Raw genomic sequence first — 16621 nt, 5'->3', positions numbered from 1 at the left:
CTTTTTATAACATGGTTGAATTCAGATGCTGTTTTCCTCATTCATTTTTATACAAAAACATCTATAACTATCTTAAAGATATGTTCACAGAAGTTACCCATTTCCTTTTTTCCTTAACAAATTCAATTTATTAGACTTCTCCATAATTATTACCTTTATTTCATACCACTTCATTCCAGTGTATACAGGTACATGTAATAAAGTTACCTTATAAAGTTCTTTTTCATCCTTTTCTGTCTTTAACACACATTCAAGTTGCTCCTTCTCAAGCATCACTTTCTTCAGTTTGTCCTTCAGACTAAAACATTGAAGAATTAATGGTACAGAACTATTAACACATATAATACATATGTATTAATACTGTTAATGCATATAATAAATATTGTTAGCATAAAAAAAAAACACCTCTGGGGAAAAAGAAGCAAAATAAGGAAGGCAAGGAACAAAAGACTAAGTACCTGTCTAACTCAGTTTCTTTTGCAATGGCTTTCTGAGTAACAGTCATGATATCTTCTTCAAGTTGGAGAACTTTTGAAGCAGTCTCATCATGCTTCTTCTTCAAGTCATTATTTTCCCTTTTAAAATCTTCTGATGCTTGAATATTTTCCTTTTAAAAAATGCACATAGAGGCCATTTAAAAATGTGATTCTTCAGAAGTAAAACATACTATTTGAATTAATGCCAAAATATGGCCATTAGATCTCTTCCTTAAAATGTATAACTAGGCCATTTAAAGTATATATAAATAAATATATATTGACTATTTTTATGCACAGTTCATACATTAATAAGGGGTCAATAAGGAGTTTGTTTGGGCACAAGCATTCAGTTATTCAGAGCCTACCAAATACTTCAGAGTACAGAATAAACACATTATTTCGTATCTTTTGCCTATTTCCTTTAGACAAACAAACCACTGACTGTCTAGCTTAGAAAACAAAGAACTTTTATTTTTCTTTGTACTTGCTTTTACTTAAAAAGAAGACCTTGCATTTTTCCAGACAGTTACACCACAGTAGCAAACCACAGTAAAGACAACAGCAAGCAAAAGGAGAAACAAAACAAAACAAAATTCTGATTTAGAGCTGGTTACTACATGACATTCTCCTAGCTAGAACATACAGAATGTCTCACATAGCTCAAGGAAGCTCAGGTAACCATTGTAGGATTTATGGAAGCTGAGACAGAGGATAATGACAATACCCAAAACAGATTCCTTTGTCAGAAAACTGACAAATACAATATGGGAAATCCCTGTTAAGTATTGCATTTGTTATCTAATTACAGTAATGTCCATATTGTTCTAAGGCAATGGACAGCTGAATGCCATCTCCACTGCAGCAAAACAGCCATTTAAAGTCAAGTTATCTTAAATAAGTCTGAAAATGTGGGGGTTTTTTCAATATAACTATTTTGTTGAAAAAAATAGATAAGTAACACTAAAGTAAATCACACATACTGAGATAATATGCCACCTTTTTCTGATATTAAAGTACGATAAAGCTCAGCTTATTCCCAACCGTGACAGTGACATGAATCAAAGTGTAAAACAAGGTCAAGACAGACTGACCAACATACCTAACTACAGCATGACTTAGCAGTGTTTGTGTAGCTACTAAGGTACAAGTTGTCTTTCTGCTCTAGATTTGGAAGATTATAGCACTACTTCATCTATTCATTTTTAAACAAAGCTCAATGCCCTGAAATAACAAGACTGTACTGTTACATCAAGAGAAACACATCAGCCAGACTTTACGAAGAACCCCTACTGACCAAATTCCAACCTAACAAACAATGTTTTAAGTACAATAAAATATAATGAGGACTGGGTTTAGTCATTAATTGTCAAGATACACTGTTCACAAGTATAATTAAGCCTCACTTTTACAAGCAACTAAACAGAAGTTTGAGCATTATGATTTTTTTTTGAGGGGGAGGGGGTTGAGGGGTAGGCAGTATTGAATTGAGGAGTCGCAAATGTATCCAATGACTCACTTGCTACACACTAAACCAGCATGTAGATTTTTATTTTTGTTATATATGCTACATAAAAAGGACTAATATATTACTACTATTTGAACTCTGAATGGCTTTCTTATGTCTTAATATTAAAAATAATTTCAAGGGATCATGAATGTGCCATCTTTTTTTAAAAAGCAGCATTGGAGAAGATAACCCACAACTTTCATAAGTCTTTATTTTTTAAGAGCTACCTTGCAACCAAAAATACAAATACATGGCGTAACAAGGGCAGGATATTTTAATTAAAGTCAGTATTCCAAGTAAAACTTGCTATATAACCAGCAGCAACAACACACTCTATAATTGCTTGTCCTCCCCTAGTGCAGTGGAGACTAATTACTTGCTCCTGTTTTGAAAGCCTAGTATAGTAAAAAGTCTATTTCAATGCATATCTGTGTTTTCTCTAAACACCACTTTGGTATAACTGTAACTGTTGTAACCCAAGTGCCTTCAAAAGAATTTAATCTGATACATTATATATACAAACTGTACAAACAGTTCAAACAGGCTGCCAAAGGTAACATATATTAAAAGGAATTAATAGCCTGAAAAAAATTCTCTCCACAAACAGCATTACAATTGATGCTGCTTTGCTAGTTATTCTAAAGGGACATGGTACTAAAATGTGAAAGTTCCATACTTAACAGATTCTCACCTAATAAACTTGTTTAGATACAACTAAAGCCCTACAGTTTTTAAAGGAAAAAAAAAAGGATTAATTTTTAGAGACAACTTGTTATTTTACAGAATTCTTAGTAATTCAATTTAGATGCAGCAATCCCTAGTCCCATACACTGGTTACAGTGGTTTCAGAGCCTGTAAAATTTAAAATGAGTGCTCTTAGACTATTTTACAGGTAAAGTCAACTGTGTTTAGAAGGAGTCTAAAGGGGAAGAATATAATAAACACATCAAATAAATGTACAACCCCTCTTACAAAAAAGAGAATTACTTTCTGTAATAATTGCTTTAATTCATTTATCTTATCCGGTACATCTACCAATATTATGTGTTTTCTTCCACCTTCTTAACAGAGGAATAAAAAAAGCTCAGCAAGAGCATGAATCATTTTAATGAACTGGTTTAAAAACACTTAATTTTAATGTTATTTTTAATCTAGTTACAAATGCAGCTACCCCATCTCCTTCCCTAGAGTTGCAACAGCCATAAGGGTAGAAGTGGGAAGCAAACTGCACCACAAGGGTCAAGAGTAAGCAACCAAAAATTACTTAAATCAGCTTTACTGCTGCAAAAGAAGCTACCAAAACAAAAACTCCTGTAACTACTAGGAGTCTCATTAGGAAAATGAAACAACAAAAATTCAATGAGCTCTAAATTTCCCTAGAATCAAAATTCCACTTTGAAAATCTTGATATACCTTCAGATAGGGAACAAGAAGAAATATGGGGGTTCCAAAATCTTTCCTGTTGTTCTAAAATGGCAGAAGATTTAAGACTGATTATTTTAAAAATAATTTTATAGTAATTCCATGTTACACTGTCCTCATAAAGCTATAATAAGCTCTACCTAAGGATATGCAAAGATCATGTCTGGGGTCATCCTTGAAACAGATTTAAAATCCATGTAATAAATAAATTTCCACTGCAAAAGGACTAATAATCTTTCCTTTGAGAATGGAATAGTCATAATATTTCTAAATTCTCATTTTTATAAGAGAATACCATGGCAAAAATCCCCACATTCAACAATGCCTAACATTCTTTCTCTACTTATTTCTTACTTCTAGTGGATTTTTACAACAGCAGTAAAACATTGCTGAGCAGAGTCTGGTTAATGGAATGGTACAGACATCCCTTCCTATGATTAGCACATACAAGACATTTGTCAAATATACTGAAGGTAGAGAGAGATCCAGCAGGCAGAATAAAATACTCAAAAAATACAATCCAAGACTATTTCCAGACATGACACCTTGCAGCATAGCAATGGTCAGCACGGCTTTTTATGTTTCATCCTCCTTTTCCATAACCTGCAGAACTCCATACCAACCTTTTCAAAATCATTCCACACCTAAAACATTCACCTTTGATTAATGGCTAGAATCTGCAGCCCCTTTTTTCACCTTTTAGAGAATGCATACACTGCAACAAAAAGGGGTGAGACGTTAAAAATGAGCTATGCAACTCACACTGAAGAGGTCAAATCACTAAATACAACGCAATATATTTAAAACCATTTTTTTAAAAAAAAAAAAGCAAACAAACAAACACCAAAAAAGAAAGCAGCACCACCTTTCAGCTGGATTGATTTATCTGGATGCAATTTAATGTCAGAGGAACCATTAAACTTGATATCCTACAGAGAATTTAGGGGGCTTAGATCAATTATCTGCAGGAGCCTTTTCTTTATTCCATTGACATCACAGCAGCTCCAACAGAACCATGTGAAACACTTGTCTGACATCATACTCTGTTTAAGGGCCTCTGAGTATAAATGATGAACACAACATAGCACCATTGCAGCCAGTGCAAAATCCAGGTCTGCCTATAACACATAACACGAAAGGTCTGAAAGAAAACCTCAAGTTGTAATTTTTCTTTCTAAAAAAAATTTAAGCATTCAGTAAAGTAAAAGAGCAAACCAGCTCCAAATAAAGTCAATGACATTAAGCTTTTATCCTTGTGACTACGACTTGTAATAGAAATACTGCTCTAAAAAACACTGCAGTCAATTCTGAAAATATAAGATGTCACAGTGGTAGTACTTTAACTAACATCATAAAGTGATCAAAACTACAAAACTAAGGTCTTTAAGGTCTACAAAACTAAGTCTGTAAGAGTTCATCTAAGTTACATCAGTCACTCAATTACTGTCATGAAGATTACAAACATGCAAGTTTTTGCAGGAGGCAGCTGAAGCATTTACATACACTGATTTTGCAGCATGTATTTACATGTCAGAATGTTAATTTCTTAAAACATGCTATAATTTCACTATAAGCTATTGATTTTGCAAAGGCGTCTCCATGAATACATAATTTGAATTGTAGAATATCTCAAGTTACTATTTAATTTTCCAGTGAAATAATTTTCAATTGCCCAGTTTAAGAAATATTCACACACAGAACAGTGAAAAAACATGAAACAGGGTTTTCTCTTCATATGATGTTTATAGTACCCAAGGGTGCTGTAATTGCTGGTACTAACCTGAGCAAATTCTGAGTGTTTAATTTGTGTCTAAAATTAAATGAAACTGGGGGGAGGTTTGCTTTTTGGTCTGAGGGGCAGTTTGCCTTTTGGATGTTACTTTGTTACTTAATTTTTGGAGGTTTTTTTTCCCCTAAAACAATGCATCTTCCTGACTATCTGATTTTCATACACGCAGCACACATGAACAGTCTGAACAGAGCCTGGTCTAAATAGACAGTGAAAAAACAATTGATTCACTTACTTCTATGCACTCAGGCTGAACTGGGCACTTGCACTGCTTACTCATCCTGCTGACATTATCACAATGCACAACAGTCTTTTTTCACTATCTAAGCAGAGAGACTCTCCTTATAAAATGGCATCAAAAGCCAGCTTAAATGAATCCCTGATATTTGAATAAAATTCTCAAATAAATAAAGCTACCGTGCAGTTAGAGCCTGTCAGCAGAATGTGAATTTACATGGATGCCTTATAAAAATTCCCCATCAGATAGATGAATAAGCCCACTTTTAAAAAGTTAAATGGCAAACAAAATTTTAAAAAAGCGTGAAAGAACAAGTTTATCAAGTCAGTAAATTCACTTCTGCGTCAATTTATGCCAGCATCATAAAAGAAACTCTATTCCAATGTTCACAAGATCAAAGGATGAACAGACAGTCTTCAAATGCACTGCTTCTGACTCAAGCTAAACATAGAAACTACTGCCAGAGGACAGAGGAATAAGACTTGTCACTAGTCACATTAAAGAAATCAGTTTAGAAGTGCCCTCTTCCCACTAGAGGGAGACCAATGACTGCAAAAGCATCTTTTGCAAGCTCTGCTCTCTACAAAAGCACAAAACCAGTGTTCACAAAATTGAATAGTTGCAGAGTATCAAAAGAATGACCAATGAAAGACACACAAGGACTACTACATGCTTCTCTTCTTCAGCACAGTAAGATTGAATCTTAAAGCAGTAGGCAAGTGCACTGCTGCCATAGACCTTACACACAGTTTAAGCATACACAAAACTGGGAACACAAAGACTAAGAAGCATTCTTATTATGTACAGAGCTATACACATTTTATATTCATAATGTCTAAGATGAAGATTAGAAATATTCATATTATCATTTTCTAAACAAAAACACTAAGATTTTGTTCCATTTTTTTAAGTTCATTTCCTTCAATTTTTAAGAAGGAAAATATATGCAGATAAAAGCAGCATAATAATGTTACTCAACACACTGATTATGTACCAGTTTATGAAAGTAAACCAAAGGAAAAGTTGAAATATTAAAAGCAACTTGAAACAGTTCTGTAATCATGTGTAATGTGTCATCTTCTTAAGCAAAATAATCATAGTGTGTAACTACATCATTATTTTAACAGTGTTATATTGCTAGAATTGCAAGCTGTATATATGGCATGATCCTAAATAAAAGTATGCTACCAGGGAACATCACCCTAGTGAAAACAAACTGAAACACTAACAGAAGGTTGTAAGAAAAAGATGTGACATTTCTGAAACATTTCCAATAATTTCGCATTTACTCTGAATTCCCACACAGAGTAGTAACAGATTAAGTTAAATCTTCACACTCAGTAAGAACTATTTTAATGTCATCTGGGGAAAAAAATGTAGGAATGGTTTAACTGACATGAAAACTGCTGCAAAGGAATAGTATGCTCTCCTCTAACTGAAAATAGAGCAAGCCTATGGCAAGCCCTTTTCAAAAGACTAAACGAGGGGGGCAGGAAATTTTCATACTTGGGAGCAGGAAAAAGGAAAGGCCACTTATACTCTCTCCAAACTGATTCTGTCAGAAGAACTACATACTGGATTAAGCAGGCCTTGGATAAGAGGAAAAAGATCAACCTAAAAGAAATAGAGACTGAATTTGGCCCTCATCTTACAATATCTCTTTAGCAGGGTGGGGTTATTAACACAACTTAGTGGTAATAAACCATAAGTACACACTAAAAAAGTGGGGCTGGACAGCATGTTCCCTCTGAGTGCAAACACTGACTAATGCAGAGCTGTGTGTCTTGGAAATATCTTTTTTTCTGTGACAGTGGCAACAACAAAAAAAATTTTGTCTGCAGAATCATTCATGTGTTGAATACAATTTTTTTTATTAATGTGATAAAGCACTAAAAAATTAACCAAATCTAAAAAAGCAAAAGCCTTTAGGGACAAGAGTGCAATAATGTGTTACAAGAAGATCTGTTTCAGTAACTCTAATAGCACATTATGACTTTATGCCTGAAGGTGTTTATTCCTCCTACCTTTGGTAGGAAATGACATGGCTATCTTTTAAGAAGGCAACACAAAACTGTTTATCTCCTGAATAGCAAGAGTACCTTAGCAAACCAAGTCTGTATTCTGCTGTAGCCATTAATTTCAAGTGCCACAAACACAGGGACTTTCCTATTTGTAAAACTCAAAAAATGGGAATCTTTTCAATACCTGAAAACATGCATAGATCCCAATAGTCAAGCCTCATGGAGCACTGATTGTATTACACCTGAACAGTCTCTTAAAAGACTGACCTACTTTAAGCTTATCTCTTCCAAATATTTTCCCCAACCACTTACAAAATACCCCAACTCAGCAAAAAGCAGACAAAGAAGACACCAGTTTCACTGCCCAAAATTCTGTAAGAGTAACTAGGTGTGAAGAAAGGTCATTTAATCAGGAGTAGGAGGGAAGCACTAATTGGGATTAGCTGTGGCATTGTCATGTCTATTTTAAGGAAGCAATGCTTCTACAGAAGCATTTCTCAATGATCCAAACTACTTCTGAGCTATTTCTGAAAACAAAGTACTGATAAAAATCAACACCAAAAAGAAGAAAGTTGTCTAAAGGCATATGAATAAAAAGAGGATTTAAATAGAACTGTTTTTTAAGGAAACACTTTCATACTGGGAACTTGGAGCTTTCCCATCTTCTATTTGTTATGCTGCACCAAAGTAAAGTAACTTATGTACTACAACCCCTAACTATACCATCCACATTCTGTTCAATTCAATTACAAAAATATAACATAGCTGAACAATGGATTTGATCAAAAGACAAAACACATGAGGTAAGATACCCATATCATTTCCTCTGAAGAAAATAAGGAAGATTTTCAGAAATTGAGCAGATTGGCAAGTATTATGCATCTAGGGGTTCATAATTCCAAGGCTCCCTTATCACAATACACATGTAATAAGCATATTTTAGTTGCCAATACATTGGCAGCATAAAGAGCTCTGCCTCAATTAGGATCAAATACATGTGCCTGTACAGACATATCCACTTCCTTGACACATGAAATTACTGCTTTATAAACACAGTGCTTTGTACTACTGTAGATTTTTTTAGAACTTTTTGCACAAGCGGAAATATACTGTGTATTTCCTGATGGAAGTACTTGCAAAAACAAACAAAAAAAAAAGAATGCTGTTAAGAGATTGCACATGGGTTAATGTAATTTACCTTTACTTTTAACAGAAATACATTGCTATAAATTACAGCTGCCTTAAACTACAATGACATCCAGTATATACAATAATTATATTTTCTTGGCCTATTCTGTTTTATTAATTGTTGTTCATTTGTCTAATACACTCTAAAGTATATTGGAAGATTTTTTAAAGTAGAATTCCAAAAAGTTAAACCTTTGCCTAAGTTAAAGATTTTTTAAAATACAGATTTTAAATTCACTTACTACATATTTTGTGTATTAAAAGTTTGTAGAGCATAACTAAAAATTCACATGCATATGAAAAAAGAGAACTAGAAACAAAAGAATAAAATAAAAAGCCCCCATAGTACTTAGTTAAAACAACCAAAGGCAAAAAAACGTATAAGCCAAGCCAAAACAACGTGGCCCACACTAAGCACCTGTGAAGATTCTACTGTTATAGAAAATACAAATACATTCTGATTACTTATCACTTCTAAGATTATCCCCTGCAGTCTAATATAAAAACATCCAAATTAACACATTGCTTAGGTTTATTGCCAACAACAACTACTCACATCACACAAAGAGCACTAGATTATGTGGGGGCTGTGTTAAGGAGCTGCTGTGTAAGACCTGTCTTAGTGGTTAGCTGGAATGGGGGTGTTTTGTGGGGTTGTTTTGTTTGGATTTTTGCGTTTGGTTGATGCTTTATTTTTTTAAACAAGTCACAAGAAAAATAAAACCTAGGTACTGAAATTCAGCTGAGTGCTTCTAAGGAATCTTTAAATCAATCCATTAACACACTGTATGTATTCCCAGCAAACATATATTGCATAATCCTGAGATCTACTGCTGTATTTTGTGTACTGGGCTGGGGAGCAAGGAGAGTCAGTTACCTTTAAGACTGGAGAGCTACATATAAAGCACTGCTTATTAAAATTTCCCATGTTTAAAACATTAACTTACTGCACCTGATTTAGTAAATATTCACCTAATTTTCAGGAAAAACACTCAATTTATATTCTGCTTATATACATAAACAAATTAACACTTTTTCAACTCAGCAGATATGTTTCTTTGTTTTAAAAAGTGAAAAACAGACAATAGGAAAAAAATGCAAAACAAGACAGCATCAAATTCTAAGAGACAAAAAAAAAATTGTCTAAGTTAGAAAACTTCCATAGTATTTTAGCCAGGCAAAGAGCTACATCAGCCTCAGGTCAGATATCTATTTGTTGCTAAATACAAGTGAGAAGTTTGTCACACTGCATTCCCTCTTCATGAAAATACAAGGCCAAAGCAGAACAACAATAGTAGATTTAAAAAAAGAGACAGTAAAAAACACAAACTCAAACATTCCTGAAATTAAGTTCTATTTGCTAAATTCTGGTATCTTAGAGGCAAAACTAGATTAGAGAAGTTCACTGCAAAATGTGAGAAAGCATTGAGACATTTTTGTTCCTATGCAGTCCTTGCGTGACAGCAATCAGAATCCCATTTCAGAAATTGTTCTAAAATGGAATTGTAAAGCTAACATGGATTGGAACTGACAGTTGTTTTCAAACATTTTTTTAAATAAGAGCCTCAAGGGACAATGAACAGTAGCTATGTAGCTCACTCAAATTTATCCACCAAACTTATATGATATGTAAATCAATGAAATGTGAATTTATATCCTTCTTTCATTGATTTGAGCTAGTTCTCCCATCCATGTGAAATTAAAATCACTTTTTAATAGAAAAAATTTTTTTTCTGAACAACATCTTATCTTTTCTTTTCTCCTTAGCCAACACCCCAGTCCATTTCATTCACTGTTCAAAAGTATACTACAAAGCACTAACATTTTCAAGTTCTCTCAAAAAATTCCTATTAAAGGTGTATGACACAGGACTGTTGACATGTACATACTAGTTTCTAGAAATAGTCTATTAACTGCTGTCCACAGCTAAATTATGTAGGTTTCATTACTTCAAATTTGTCCATGTCACCACCTCCCTCCCACATGTTTTTAATCTTCTCCTAGAAGTTGGGTTTTTTAAAAAGCAGCAGCTTAAAAATAGATTAGGTCCAACTTTTAGGTGCCCTTTTTATAGTATTAGATTTCCTCCTTACCACATGAGAATTTCAAATTAAGCTGGCTTTGGTTTAGGCTACATTTACATCTTCACTATTGATTAACACTTTAAACAGATTTTTAGGTTTATGGGTTTTTTTTCCTTTTGAATTGTGACACCTTTTAAGAGAAGACAGTTACTAGCTACTTTTCACTATTTACACACCTTGGCAGAAGCATTCTCTGTTGATCTTTGCTTTTCATACCAAAAATTGTTACCATTTTGTTCTGTGTTCTATGCAATTATTCCCTAAGCAGAGGGGTTTTTAAAAGCTTTCCTCCATTTTAAATTAATGTAAGCAAACTTTAAATTATCAACTACTTTCCACTATGAATTCCACAGTTAAATATCAAACATCTGGTAACAGTTGTCATCGATTATCTTACCAAGCCTGGTAACAAAAGCTTTAAGTATTTTAGCCATTTTATGACATAAAAGGAATAGTGGCAGGAGGTTAATAGGAACTGACCTATTCTAGTGTAAATGTCTATCTAACTCCTGAGGGGTTTTGATAGCTGATTTTCACAGTTTGACTGGTTCTTGAAAAAGCAGTAATACAGACATTATGAGTCAGTTTTAATCAGTTAAACAACTAACCTTTTGCTCTGCTTGCAGTTGTTCACATCTCTGCTTTTCATGGTTAAGTTCTTTTTCCAGTTGTTCAACTTGATCTCTGAGTTGTGTAGTTTCCTTTTCCAGAACAGAAGTTACCTTTAACAGCTCTTCCTTTTCTTTTATTATTTTTTCAATTTTAAACTGAAAAAAAAAAAAAAAGAAGAAAATAATGGGGTTTGGTAATTTTTCTCCCCTTCATTCTAATCAAACAAGTGGATAAGTAATTACTCCAGTGTTTGAGCAGAAACACAAACTGTGTGTTCCCCGTTTAGGTCATTACAGTTTTTCCCTTATTCTCAAATTTCTGAAGTTTAATTGCTTTTACTGCATAGTACCAGACTACCATTAGATAGCATACTTTGCAGTGTCCTGATTTATCCTCAATTCTTCTTTCCTTAAATGAAGCGCCTTTACTGCTCCCAAGTGACAGCAACTATGGAAGAGCTAATTCTGATGATGACAGCTTGGTGAAAAAATGACAGCTGACTCTAGAGACACACATTCTCTCTACAGCAGTATCTGAGGAATTTCTTGAGAGAAATGAATATGCACGTACACCCCACACCCCACAAACACCTGAAAAGTAAACCCTGGAACATGAAAAGTAAGCCCTGTGCCCTTGCACCTAAAGGGAGTTTATAAAAAAGTCAAGAAGACTATTTAGTAAGGCTTATAGTAACAGAACAAAGGGTGAAGGTTTTAAACTAAAAGAGGATAAATTCAGATTAAAGGAAGAAACTTTTATGATGAAGGTGTTGAAATACTAGAAAGGGTTGCCAAGAGAGGTGGTAGATGCAACACCCTTGGAAAAGTTGAAGGTCAGGCTGAATGGGGCTGTGAGCAACCTGATCTAGTTGGAGATGACCCCACTCACTTCAGGGGGCTGGAGTATATGACATTATATAGTTCCTTCCAACCCAAACCATTCTATAGTTCTATAAACAAAGATCATAAAAAATACTTGAGAACTTATTTAATTTCACAAGTACATATCTGAAAAGCAAAAATATTCCAGATGTATCTCTGTACTAAACTTCTCATCCCTAAATTCTGAATGCCATAAATCAAATACATGCACGTATGTGCCTAGATGCACCTAACAGGATAAAATGTCTGATGCCAAAGTAAGAGAACTGCACTGAACAATTTTCCAAGAAGCAATTCAAACATATGTTTGCTTGGGTTTCTTTTTTGTTTGTTTGGATTTAAATAGGGTTCAGCCTACAAACAGCAACAAGCGAAAGTAAAACACCTTGACTCTGGATATACAAACACAAGACCAATCACATCTCTCTAGCAAAGAATACATTGCATAGAAAACTGCATTAAATAAAATAAGAGCTACTCTAATGTATTTAGGCACCTGCAATTATTCAGCTCAGTCTCCAGGGCTCTTAACTTGGGCAAAAATAAAAGTATACTGATTCCATAACTCTTTTTCCTTACAAGCACCACATCACACAAAGGGTACCTTCCCCCCCTCCAGTTAGTTGGTGACTACAGATGTGAGAGAAGGGCAGTATCTACTCTTATGTTTCTCTGTCCACACTTAGTGCTATACATTTTTACATCTTGATTTGTTTAACCTGTAAATGTTCTGAACTTCAATCAAATACTGTTGAACAAGCCAGAAATATATACATTACACAAACACATGCAGGTCTTTTCCTGCTAGTTGTTCCTACTAGTTTTTCCTTGTGTGTATATAGTACAAAAAGAAATAGCATTTTAAGAATTTTTGTATCAAACCTCAAGAAGTCCAGCTTTCGTGGTCACCACTAACATATCAGAGTTTCCTTCATCTTCCATAGTGAGCAATTCTTCAACAGGAGAAGAGGTACGAAACTGGAAAGGTGTGCTTGCTCCACGGATTTCTCCTTTGTAAGTCACGTAACAAAACTGATAAAATTCTCCATCATCATTTGGTAGATAATATCCTATCAAAACAAATTAACATTTGAAGAAATATTCTACACAAGCTTACAAGTCTCCATCTACAGACAGATTACCACATCATGTTTGACTTACAGATTTCATGCTCATTGCATCAGTATGGCATAAATATACCATCAAAACAGCAGAAAGAAAAAGTCATCCTATTGAGTAACCTTCATCCCCCAGCAATTTCTACTAGCATTTAAGACAAAGATTAAACAGTTAGGCAACAGCTGCTGTATGTACACATCACCTCACAAACATCAGGTAATAGCTGCTGCATATACATTTATGAAACAGAATCACTGGCAATCAGATGCCATGAAGTTGCATCATGCCCACATTATCGTGTGACTGCTGTACAGTCACAGAACAGAGAGTAACTGGTTCTTTGGCCTTGAAATACATACACAAGCAAATACAACAGAAAAAGACAAAATAATATGCAATGACAAGACATCTGCAACTTCACCAGGACCACTCATACATAGGGTTTTGTTGCTGTTTTGGGGGGCAGGGGTTTGTGAGACAAACATCCTTTTTTTTGCTATTTTTTAATGCCAAAGCACAGAAACGTTCTGAATGGATGACACTAGCTGAAAGAGAAGAGCCTGGAATTTAACAAAGAGCTTATTTTTTAAATTGAAAACAATTCTTCTAGATTTTACAAGGTAAGAATAAATCCTCTTTCTTGAAGCTGTGTAATGGTACATGGTGTAAGCAAATTATTTGAGAAGAATTTCTGTGTGACTATCCAACTGTTGTCCACTGAAGTTTCAAGCCTCTTGCATGACCCAGATTCATAGAGTAAGATTTATCAATGTTAAACAATAATTTCAAGAACTATTGACATTTTAACCTTTATTAGTATATTCAAGACCCACACTTTACCCAATTTGATGGTAAGAAAACCAGCCAGTTTTATTCAGAATACTTATTTTCGGATACTGTAGCCAGCCTGAGGATAATACTAACACAATAAACCCTCACCTAGTCTTCAGTCCAGTAGGTGATGTCACCCATTTCAGCTCTTATTTCACCACATTTCAATCTTCTCCCTTTCTAACTTTATCATTAACTTTTCACTTCATCATTCAACTTTCATTCCAGATTCCTGGAAGTCTTTTCCCGGTTCTCTTAGCTACCTTTCCTAGAAATAGTAAAACATTACATCTGCTGTATAGACAACACTTGTATCAAGAACTTCATGTTTCCATTAGTCTTGAACTTTATTAACAGTCGCTCATGGAATAGTATCTGAATCTCAAAACATCAGGATTCATGCTTTTAGGCTTGGCTACACTTTCCTATATAGCACTGTAGTTCAATTTACCTGATTCAGTGCTTAAGTAAAGTGAAACTATGCAGAAATAAATGCAGAAGGATCTACATTGCTGCTTCAGCACATTTCAATATTGGTTCAGACAACCTGATTTTGAAACTACTGTAAGTCTTTTTTCTTGTTCTAACATGTACTGGAGAAACAGATTTCTGATTATTTTCTTCCAGCACAATTACTTGATCATAAAAAAAACAACCACATTTAACATGCTGCACAACATTTACTATTTAGCTCAGATAATTAAGCTCCTGTAAGCTCTGCTGATCTCATCTCAGCAACATTAAAATATCTTGCCAAACACAACCAGGAGACTGTTTGAATGGAGATTCAATCTGGCAGCTCCATAAAAGTGGAGATCTGTCAGGATGGAATGTAACAGATGAGACAGAGACACTTGGTCTCTTAATGTGTGGTAAAATTTCTATGTAGAAAGGACTGATAATGGCAGTTCTACTGAACAGAACAGTTCTACTCTTCTAGATCACTTCTTGTTTCAGTCCAACCCAATTTCATTTATTAAGCGAACTTTGGCAACTGTAAAAGAAACTAATGATTTCCTTCCACTTTCTACAGAGCACACACACTTTTCAATCAGCTTCAGGGTTATAAAATGGTTATCAGGTTATCAGATATCACATATCATGATGGTTATCAGGTCATCAGATATCACATATCATGTGGATATGATAATCATTGAAAGCACCAGAAAAAAAAAAGAGAAAGAACTGAACTCATCAAAGCTATCACTATTTGCAGCTTTATTAGGACAACAAGCTAATAAAGTCATCATTTCAGGACTTCAATTATTTAATTATTTAATTTTTTGTATGTTTTAAGTAATAAACACACACACAAACAAAGACTAAGGCAAGGACTGGGAAGTAAACCAGGTAATAGTTGCTGCAAGTAAAAAAGAAGGTAAGATTGTACATAACATTCTGTTTGTATGCAGAAAAGCATTAATTTGGTGGAGGTCCTCCTTTCACATGAAATGTTCAATGTGTGTAGATTTTTGACATTTGTCATCTCCTGTGGCAACAAGTTCTGCCTGTTGACTGTGCTATAAAAGTATCATATCTACCTCCACTTTGAACTTGTCACTTGGCAGCTTACATCAATGGTTCCTATTTTTTTGGATATATAGAATGGTTAATCCAATCATGCCATGGGTAGCTGATTTTAGAGACATCAGTCACTTCACGTTACTTTCTTTGCCCAGCCTGGAAGACCTGGCAGAAGGAAGTCTGGAAGGTCACTTTGTCAGGCTTCCCACTCAAGAGGCTGTTGTCAGCACCTGAGATTACTGTGGCTGTGCCTAATCAACTATATGGAATTCTCATCCTTCCAAACCAGGATACCTGTTCAAGAGCTACACTACCCCCTCATGGTAAAAATGCTCTTCCTAATGTCAGACATTAACCTCCCATGTCATAACCCATAGCCATTGTCTTTTTTTCCATTTAAGAAGTGTGGCTCTCATCTTTGCAACTCCACACCTTTACAGAGAAGCTATTTCTTTATTTTGATCTCCTTTGTTGCACTTTACTAGACCTGTTTATTACAGACTGCAAAGGGGAGGGAGAGGATATGACTTGTGTGCACTGTTGAAAATGTAGTCATACTATAGACTTGTACAGTGGTATAACATTTTCTGGTTTGTTCCTTATTCTTTCCTTAAAAGCCTCAGATATTTCCATCAATTCCTTGCAGCAAAAAGTCCCTTGCAACTCTATGACTACTCTGAACTTTGATGAAACCACCATCTACACTATTTATTCTTTGACAAGAATCATTTCACATCGATAATGTTTAATCTCCAGAGACTAAGGACTCTATAAAGACACAATGCACACTAAGAGAGGCCAAGATTAAAAAGAACCTGCTGATCATTAAACAAAGTCACTTATTGTATTTTAATAGTTTCCAGCAGAGCTTCTCTATCAGTCATGAATATCTGCCATTACTATGTAAAAAACATACTAAGTCACAT

General features: G+C 34.6%; 1 protein-coding gene across 3 annotated transcripts in view; it reads right to left on the bottom strand.

The window, feature by feature from the left end:
- TAX1BP1 (Tax1 binding protein 1) overlaps positions 1-16621 on the bottom strand; it is a 55938-nt gene that overhangs the window by 22646 nt on the left and 16671 nt on the right. For all 3 annotated transcript variants that reach the window (XM_054654613.2, XM_054654636.2, XM_054654629.2), the window contains exons 4-7: positions 13104-13291; positions 11337-11495; positions 459-607; positions 208-298 (exon numbers count right to left, since the gene is read on the bottom strand). In XM_054654613.2, the coding sequence (XP_054510588.2) occupies positions 208-298; positions 459-607; positions 11337-11495; positions 13104-13291 (587 nt within the window). The remainder of the gene's footprint in view (positions 1-207; positions 299-458; positions 608-11336; positions 11496-13103; positions 13292-16621) is intronic.

The sequence above is a fragment of the Agelaius phoeniceus genome, chromosome 1, assembly GCF_051311805.1.
Source record: "Agelaius phoeniceus isolate bAgePho1 chromosome 1, bAgePho1.hap1, whole genome shotgun sequence".
NCBI classification, from domain to species: Eukaryota; Metazoa; Chordata; class Aves; order Passeriformes; family Icteridae; genus Agelaius; species Agelaius phoeniceus.
The sequence above is the reverse complement of the archived record's forward strand: the minus strand, read 5'-3'. Positions and strand labels throughout refer to the sequence as shown.